Below are 9,617 nucleotides of genomic sequence, written 5' to 3'. Positions count from 1 at the left end.
AGATGCAACTTTTTAAATTCGTGAGCTATCTCTATCGGTGTAAGGTAGTTTTTGAACAATTTTTCAAAGAAAAGTTAGCCTAGTTTTCTTCTTTTAAGTTTAAATTATGTAGCTTGACATCACAAAATACAAAACTCAAAAAGACAAGATAAAATATAAGATAAACGCAAAATAAAATATAGATGAAACTAAAGTTAGGCTGCATACAAAACCAACAACATAATATTCTACTAGAAAAGTTAGCCTAGTTTCCTTCTTTTAAGTTTAGATTATGTAGCTTGACATCACAAAACACAAAAAGGCAAGATAAAATACAAGGTAAACGTAAAATAAAATAGAAGTCAAACAAAAGTTAGGTTGCATAAATACAAAAACTGCATTGCCAAAAATAGAATTTGTTGTCTAGAAAGACCTTTTAAACTTTGTTTCTTTCGTTTTTTGACTTAGTGAATCGCGATCTGGTTTTTCTTAGGCGCGCTTGTTTCTTAGTTGTTTTTTTTGTAAAGAAACTTTATTCAGACGTTTTTTTTTACGCAACTCCTTTAACATTATTTTTAACAAAGTATTCTTTTATACGTGTTTACATTGAAATAAAACCCTTTGCGTAAATAGAGATAAATTAGAGAGCAAAAGTACATAAAAAGCCTCGCTACTTTGCAGAAGAAGAATTGGATGGCAAGATTCGTGTGCTTTCTCTTTCGTTTAAGGTACTTCTTGAATATTTTTTCAAAGAAAAGTTAGCGTAGTTTTCCCCTTTTAAGTTTAGCTTACGCAGCTTGACATCACAAAACGCAAAAACCAATAAGGCATGATAAAATACAAGATAAACGTAAAATAAAATAGAAGTGAAACAAAAGTTAGACTGCATAAAAACAAAAAAAAAAAAAAAAACATAATATACTTCTATGTATGTTTACATTGAACTAAATAAAATCCTTTGTGTAAAGATATGAAAAAATAGAGAGTAAGAGTTCATAAAAAAGCCTCGCTATTTTGCTGAAGAAGAAATGGATGTCTAGATCTTTTAAAATAAGGAACTTTTTGATTTCTTTTTCCGAAAAATGGTTGGAGCAGTTTTCCTTTTTTAAATTTCACTTATGCAGTTTAACATCACAGGAAATATTATTTTGCTTTTTAACAAACTCTTAAAAACATCAGAAGTAATTCTAAATGCAACTCTATTAAAAGTTTTCACAGAATAACAAAACGACTTCTTTTTTTTTTTTTTAAAGATAAAAAAAAGTTTGAACTATCTTTAAATAAGAAATGTGAGAACAGTTTAACAGAACTTCTTGTTTATTATGTCTTTAGCGAAACAGATAAAAATATTTGCAAAAGCATAGATAAAACAAACTACACAAAAGGCCCATCTTTATTGCCAAACTGAACAAACTTATCTAAACTACATAAATGGTTTCACGATATTGCCATATTGAACAAACTTTTCTAAACTACCCTCTTTTTGAATTTTTAGCTTCATGTTTTTAATTTTGTCTTTAATATGGCTTTGGTAGGAGTACTTTTGCAAGACATGAATGAGCTTGTCACTGCTATGATTTGCCAAGATGCCAAGGTAATCTTTGTACGAGCAACTTGAGCTTACATCTGTAAACACGTCTTGCAAGATGTATGCCAACACCAAAGCTGCACATCGTGGAAAACTTCTGGTGTTGAACCATTCGTTGTGGCCAGGGCAAGCATTCAGCTCTTCAACTATTTCATCTAAAATTTTACAAACTCAAGTCATAACACAAAGTGATTAAATCAAATATTCATTTGGTTCTGAAGTAAGACAAGATTTATTCTGTTTTTTTATTTATTTTTTTTTGTTGACCTTATTGTTTGCACTGATAGCAATAACTGGTTTTTGAAAGATTACCTAAATGGCATTGGCTAACTTCTGCTTTGTTTTCCTTTGTTCTTGGCTGAGTTGATCCTGAAATAAAATAAAACCATGTTCATTTTTCTAATTCATAAAAACCATCAACAGTTTCTAAGTGTTAGAGATGATAACAAGCTGTGCATGATTTCTAACGGTGATGTTTCTAACTTCATCATTAGAAATCGGGTAGACACAACTTTCTAAAAGTGCACTTAGCAATGATGGCTAGTTTTTGTTAACAGTTAACCATCTGAAATTGTGCAAGAAGAGGTTTGTGTTTATATATCTTTGTATAAATTAGGTTTTACATTACCGATGAGTTCTTGAGTGAAAGATGGCATTTCCAACTTGATTTTTTTTCTTCTTGGATCTTTTACTTCTAAAACATAATCAGTTTTAGTATCATTCACTTGTATAAACATTTAAGCAATCACAGAATTAGTCCTGCAACAAATACATACACACTTCTGTGTTGTTTTTTTGTTTTGTTTTGTTTTTTTTACAGCTCTAACAATAACAATAGAGCAAGGAGTTGATTTGGGCATTTTCATTTTTTGAAAGCGTGTTGAGATTTGCATAAAAATCAAAAATCAAAAATCAAAAAGAATTTACCTCTGGATGTAGAGGCAAGACTTTGGCTAAATAGGCTACCAACAGATTGAACAGCATAAGGTGAGAGCTGCTTTGCAAGAACAGTACCAGCCTGTTGGACAGGAACAGCTGAAACTGGATCAGATGAAAGAAACAAACTGGGTTTGGCCAATGTTTGCTGAAAAGCAACAAGGCTAGGAGTCAGAGGAACAGAAAAGACCTCTTTTGAAGGACAGAAAGCGACTTGCTGAGAAGGAGAAGCAGAAACAGGTTTGGCAACCACTTGCTCATTAAAGTAAACTGGAGAAAGTTTTGCATGGTGTTCAATAAAATCCGGTTCATCAGGAAATAATGTTAATGCAAGAGGAGAACAAGCTGTGCCAACAGGAACAGCTAGAGTCTGATCTACATCCATACAAACAGCTTGTTCGTTAGGAACTAGTTGTGCAAGAGCAGGGGATAGTTCAAGAACTGGACCAGCGATTGTTTGTTCAGATGGAACAGACGAAACAGGAGTTGAGGTAGGTTCACACAAGAAATCTACGGCATGGTCGTTGCTATCCTCTAAAGGAACATTGTTTTCTACAGCTGGAGAAAACGGAACCACTGTGGTACAGCTGAAAGTAGCAGCACATTCTTCAGAGTCAGAACCGGAGTCTAAATCTTCCTCAAAGATGTCCTCAACCTCATGAAAACCGTACTCCTCTGCATTAGTTTGGAGCCAGTCCATCACATCCTTCTCCTTCTTTGGTGGTCTCTCAGACTTTTCAACAGTCAAAGACTCTATGACTCCGAAGGACTGTCCGATGCCCAGGGCAAAGCGCAACTCCTCTGCAGCGTTCCACTGGGACACATAAAAGCTATCCATTGTGTTCCTGCTGTGCTTCATGTAGAGTGTAGCAAACCGCTCGCGATCTTCTTTGCTGTTGTTGGCAAAGTAAGTGGCTATCGAACCGCGAATGCAAGTGGGAGTAAGACGCTTCATGGGAATGTTTACTTGGCTTTTTCTGAAGCAGGACGTCAGGCAAGAGGAGATAGCAGAGGAACCCATCTGGTAAACAGGCACTCTAGTTGCACCGAGTGTCACACATTCGTCTTTGTTGGGTCTCATCGATGGAAAAAGGGGCCTGTAGCAGTCGCTCAACTCCAAAACAGTCTTGGTGTCTGCAGCCATGTAGTGAGAGTCGTTGACAAGAAGGTCTCTGTATCTCAGCAAATAAATATCGATCAACACTTTCAAGTCGTTCGGCACTAGAATGTTTTTGGCTCCGTACTTGTATGCTGTTTTGTAGCGCTCTTGCACAATGCAATATCCACACTCACTCTTCTCAGCAGCCATGTAGTCTCTAATGTTTAAAAGAGCAATGTTAGATTTTCTTAAACTGTTAATTACAGTGACAGAGAGCAGAAGATGGTTTCGTAGAGACACAGCATTGTCTCTAGTCGGTGTAAGAGACGGCTTTCTAATCGATTCCACTAACTGTCTTACGTATGCAGACTTGCCATATTCGTTCAGCAAACTGACATTGATGATGTTGATGCATTTTTTGCTTTTCACAAGGCTCCTCCTCAAAGAACGAAAGGGCCTCAGCACTTTTTGTAACTCCTCCACCTTGCAGCGCAAACGTCGGATGGCCTCATGAGAAAGTCCGAAATAGACATTCCTGGCTTCACTGAAACGAAACAGGAGACAAAGGTAGACAAGGCGGTTGTACAACGTGTGACAAGACATGGCTTTTGTTTGGTCAAGTTCACTCAGCTTGGAATTGAGCTGAATGTTTTTAAAGTGCATGGAAAAGTATCTATCCTCCAAAACGTTGGAATTGGTGAGAGCGTTCGGGTGCAGCGTCAGCGTGCTGTCACAACATGTCAATATTTCAACAACTGCATTTTTGTAGATCTTTGCTTGTGACAAAGTGTTGTTGTTGGCTACCACAAGCCACTTTTCAAAATCTCTGAAGAGCTCATCTGCTGACTGGTAATAAAAGTGAAAAGCATCTTTGTCCAGCTGAAACAAGAGTCTCTTATCTTCTGTCAAGACGGAGGAGTTGGAAACCAAGTGCTTTAAGGAATTAAAATCAGAGTCTAGGACGGATTCGGTGTTCAGCTCTTTGTTTTCTACAGAGGTGCAGTGGTTTGCAGAAGGAGCCTCGGACGAACCAGCAACTGATGAGGGCAAGCTTAAAAGAGGATCAGAGGAAAGAACCGGAGAAGAAAAAGAGGAGGAAGGCCCAGGAGCAGAGGATGCAGAGCCTGATGCAGACGCTTGTTCAGCTACTGGCTTAATACCAAAGAAGGCAGGTCGAATAAATTGAGGGACATAGAGCTTGTCGTTGTCGTATCGCTTTGCCTCTGCAATCTTTTGTTTGATCGTCTTGGAATCGTAGAAATGAGTCTCTTTCAAGTGTATGTCCAGTCGGTCGTAATACTTCCAACATTGCAAACAGGGGTAAGGTTTTGGACAGCCGGACTTGCGTTCGAGACGAGCATGCTGAAACTTCCTGACCATTGCAGAGTAAAAGATGGAAGCTTCATCCAAAGTCCAAGAATGATCTTTTTTAGTCAAGTGTCTTTTAATGCTTGTGGAGGAATGTTTGCACAAAGGCATCGGACAGCTAACAGCGTACCTCTTCTTGGTACCATAGAAAGGTACAACCCTGTTTACGGAGCCACACGCTGCAACTAATGCGGCCCTGACTTTGTTTTTGAGCTTTAAGTCTCTCTGTTCTTGTGACTGCCTTCTTTTCTTTTTTTTCGCTTTAGAGTTCGGAGAAGGGGCAACAACAGTGTTGTTTTCTTGTGAAGAAGACATGTTCAGGTGTTTGTTTGCAACGGTTTATGCTAAAAAAAAGAAGACAGTTAGTGAGAGTGTTTTTCTTCTGCCTGCATCCTGGAATCCTGGAATGTTTACAACTGCAGGGAAGAGCTGTGTTTTTTCGAATCCTCTGCAAAAGAGAAAAAAGAAAGAAAAGAGAGCAACAAGAAGAAACAAAGTTTCCACTAGCAAATGAAAAAGAATGAGAGCAACTAGCATTACATGCATGGTGGCAGCAGTGATTGCTATTATGAGAAGGAGAATGAGAAAAAAAAAAAAAAAAAAGAAACAAATAAATAAAGAGATGGAGTTTGAGAGGATCTCGCAACCATATGACTCAAAGAAAGAAACTGTGTTGAAAAAAGGCAAGAGAGGGCAAATAGAACTTGCTAACAAGGACAAATGACAGACATAACTACAACAGTAACAACTCTCATTGCAAGCATAATAACAACAGCATCAGCATCACTGACTCAGAGAGTGTTGACATAACAAAAAAGAAAACAAAAGTACAAGCCAAGTGGGGGAACATTAACAAACACTCATTGCAACTATAACAACAACAACAACAACAGCAACAGCATCACTGACTCAGAGGGTATTGATAAAAAAAAACAAGCAAAACAAAAACAAACAAAAAAACAAATAAAAAAACAAAACAAGCAAATTGGGTGAACAGTAACAACTCTCATTGCAAGCATAATAACAACAACAGCATCAGCATCAGCATCACTGACTCAGAGAGTGTTGACAAAATAAAATAGACAATAAGCAAGCAAAGTGGGTGAACAGTAACAACTCTCACTGCAAGCATAATAACAACAACAGCATCAGCATCAGCATCACTGACTCAGAGAGTGTTGATAAAATAAAACAGATTATAAACAAACAAAGTGGGTGAACAGTAACAGCTCTCATTGAAAGCATAATAACAACAACAGCATCACTAACTCAGAGGATATATAAAAAACAAACAAACAAACAAACAAAACAAAAACAAAAAAAAAACAAGCAAAGTGGCTGAACAGTAACAGCTATCATTGCAAGTAAAATAACAACAACAGCATCAGCAACATCATCACTGACTCAGAGAGTGGTGATAAAATAAAACAGATTAAAAAACAAGCAAAGTGGCTAAACAGTAACAACTATAAATACAAGTAAAATGACAAAAGCAGCAACAGCATCACTAACTCGCAGGGTGTTGATAAAAAAAAAAGCAACAAACAAATAAAGCAAGCAAAGTGGGTGAACATTAACACTCATTGCAACTATAATAACACCAACAGCAACAGCATCAGTGACTCAAAGGGTGTTGATAAACAAAAACAAAGGCACAAACAAAACAAGCAGAGTGGGTGAACATTAACAACACTTATTGCAAGCATAATAACAACAACAGCATCAGCATCACTGACTCAGAGAGTGTTGATAAAATAAAATAGATTATAAACATGCCAAGTTTGTGAACATTAACAAACACTCATTGCAACTATAACAACGACTACAGCAACAGCATCACTTACTCAGAGAGTGTTGAGAAAAAAAACAACAAAAAAAACAAAAACAAAACAAAACAGAAAACAGAAGTACAAGCCAAGGGGGGGAACATTAACAAACACTCATTGCAACTATAACAACAACAACAGCAACAGCATCACTTACTCAGAGGATATTGATAAAAAAAAACAAACAAACAAACAAACAAAACAAGCAAAGTGGCTGAACAGTAACAGCTATCATTGCAAGTAAAATAACAACAACAGCATCAGCAACATCATCACTGACTCAGAGAGTGGTGATAAAATAAAACAGATTAAAAAACAAGCAAAGTGGCTGAACAGTAACAACTATAAATACAAGTAAAATGACAAAAGCAGCAACAGCATCACTAACTCGCAGGGTGTTGATAAAAAAAAAAGCAACAAACAAATAAAGCAAGCAAAGTGGGTGAACATTAACACTCATTGCAACTATAATAACACCAACAGCAACAGCATCAGTGACTCAAAGGGTGTTGATAAACAAAAACAAAAGCACAAACAAAACAAGCAAAGTGGGTGAACATTAACAACACTTATTGCAAGCACAATAACAACAACAGCATCAGCATCACTGACTCAGAGAGTGTTGATAAAACAAAATAGATTATAAACAAGCCAAGTTGGTGAACATTAACAAACACTCATTGCAACTGTAATAAGAACAACAGCAACAGCATCACTGACACAAAGGGTGTTGATAAACAAAAACAAAAACACAAGCAAAGTGGGTGAACATTAACAACACTCATTGCAACTATAACAACAACAACAGCAACAGCATCACTGGCTCAAAGGGTGTTGATAAAATAAAGAAATAAAAACAAAACAAGCAAAGTGGGTGAACAGTAACAACTCCCATTGCAAGCATAATAACGACAACAGCAACAGCAACACCATCACTGACTCAGAGAGTGTTGATAAAATAAAATAGATTATAAACAAGCCAAGTTGGTGAACATTAACAAACACTCATTGCAACTATAACAACGACTACAGCAACAGCATCACTTACTCAGAGAGTGTTGAGAAAAAAAAAACAAAAACAAAAAAAAAACAAAACAGAAAACAAAAGTACAAGCCAAGTGGGGGAACATTAACAAACACTCATTGCAACTGTAACAACAACAACAGCAACAGCATCACTTACTCAGAGAGTGTTTATAAATAAAACAAAAAACAAAAACAAGAAACAAAAATACAAGCCAAGTGGGTGATTACTAACAGCGCTAACAGCAGCAACAACAGTGTCTTTAGAAACAACAAACAAGTACAACAGCAACAACTGCTTTTACAGAGTATAACAATAACAACAACATGGCACTAACAACAACAAAAGGGTTGGAATAAAAACCTGTAGGCAAAAGGAGAGCTGCATTCAGACAAGATCGATTACAAAGAGGCTCTTCTTTAGGACAGAGGAGAAACTGCTTTTGAGGGACAGAGGGACTTTTGTTGTTGTGGTTGTTGTTGTTGTTGTGCAGAAACCAACAAACTTTTATTGAACCGAATATAACCGAATATAACCGAAAGTCTTGTTTGCTTCTGTTTTGTGCCATCAAGAAGGGAAAACAAAACATCACAAAACAAACGAAGCAAACGAAACAAACAAACAAACAAACGAACGAAACAAACAAAAAAAAAAAAAAATTAAAAAAATTAACAAACAAACAAACAAACAAGCAAACAAACAAAAACAAATAAGAAAAACAGAAAACGCAGTACCGAAACCTCGCCATTTTTTATCCTTCCTCAAGCTTTCTCTGGGCGCCAAAGACCGAGAAAGTTGAGCAAACGTGACGTTGAGGGGGGGAGGGGGGTACTTAAGGACAGCAGACCGACCAATGGCACGCTTAGGAGAGACCCACGTGAATGCTACATTTTCTTTCTATGTACGCTGAATCCGCTCAAAGTCTGGAATTTCCAGCATTCACGTGTCATCACTCCAGCCACCAGATTGGCCCACACTTTGCACACTTTCAAGACTAGAAACTCACTTGTGCTCAATTTGAGCAAAAAAAAAAAAAAAACTAAGTCTCGCATGGCGACAACTTTTCCAAAAGCAAACAAAGGCAAACGAAGGCAAACGAAGAAAAAACAAAAACAAATAAACAAAAACAAAACCGAATAGGGAGAGAGAGAGTGAGTCGACTCATTTCTTTCGACTGCCTTAAACGAGAAGTCTAAAACGTTTAAAAGTTGAAAACTAAGTTTTTTAAATGAACTGCACCGAAAAAACTTTACGACAGTTTAGCTGGTTAAAAACGCAGAGGAAAATATTTTATAAAATTTAAGCGTTCTAAAGATGTCCATTTTTGTTTTTGGCTTTTTTTTATTTTGGTTTGTTTCTGGCTTGTTTCTTTCTTTAAATTCTAGCGATCGAGCATATTTGAACGGTTTCATCAACCTGTCGGCGCACGTGCTCGAGAGCTAGAACTTTGATTGCTTTTGTTGTTGAGAATTGAGAATGTCCGAGCAGGTTTTTTTTATCGATTTCATCGCTTGTGGCGAGGCAAAAATCAAAACGCTTTTTGGACGAAAGAAAAGAGATTAAAAGGAAAAAAGAGAAGAAAAAAAAAACAAAAAAATAGGTTATGTGTTATGAACATTTATTTTCTCACGCGATGACGTCTAGTTTTGTTAGAGTAATTAAAATATGGTATCAAGTTTGTAATTTCTATCTTATTTTTAGTTACGGATAATTGCCAATTATGTCACGTTTAGTATACACAACGCTGTTTTCTTAATAGCAATATGATACAAACAAGTTATAAAAAAAAAAGCGTTC

The 9,617-nt window shown here is 36.6% G+C and overlaps 1 protein-coding gene across 1 annotated transcript; it reads right to left on the bottom strand.

Annotated features, from left to right (window-relative positions):
• Positions 1 to 1,354: 1,354 nt before the first annotated feature.
• LOC149892676 (uncharacterized) lies at positions 1,355 to 8,627 on the bottom strand. The gene is made up of 5 exons (XM_090080052.1): positions 8,555 to 8,627; positions 2,495 to 5,314; positions 2,196 to 2,261; positions 1,880 to 1,936; positions 1,355 to 1,722 (listed from the first exon to the last, which is right to left on the bottom strand). Exons 2-5 carry the CDS (start codon positions 5,283 to 5,285, stop codon positions 1,403 to 1,405), a joined length of 3,234 nt encoding a protein of 1,077 aa, XP_089936178.1. The 5' UTR covers positions 5,286 to 5,314; positions 8,555 to 8,627; the 3' UTR covers positions 1,355 to 1,402.
• Between the last annotated feature and the right edge of the window lie 990 nt (positions 8,628 to 9,617).

This window comes from Hydra viridissima, unplaced genomic scaffold, assembly GCF_058129835.1.
Source record: "Hydra viridissima isolate aposymbiotic clone 2 unplaced genomic scaffold, HvirCarnegie_v1 scaffold_2, whole genome shotgun sequence".
Classification (NCBI taxonomy): Eukaryota; Metazoa; Cnidaria; class Hydrozoa; order Anthoathecata; family Hydridae; genus Hydra; species Hydra viridissima.
This window is presented reverse-complemented; position numbering and strand designations above follow the sequence as displayed.

Excerpts from the sequence above, each read along its gene's own strand:
- LOC149892676 (XM_090080052.1), bottom strand. The coding sequence starts at position 5,285 with ATGTCTTCTTCACAAGAAAACAACACTGTTGTTGCCCCTTCTCCGAAC. Across the intron at positions 1,937-2,195 it reads TTTCACTCAAGAACTCATCG|GATCAACTCAGCCAAGAACA; the intron begins GTAATGTAAAAC and ends ATTTTATTTCAG. Across the intron at positions 1,723-1,879 it reads AGTTAGCCAATGCCATTTAG|ATGAAATAGTTGAAGAGCTG; the intron begins GTAATCTTTCAA and ends GTAAAATTTTAG.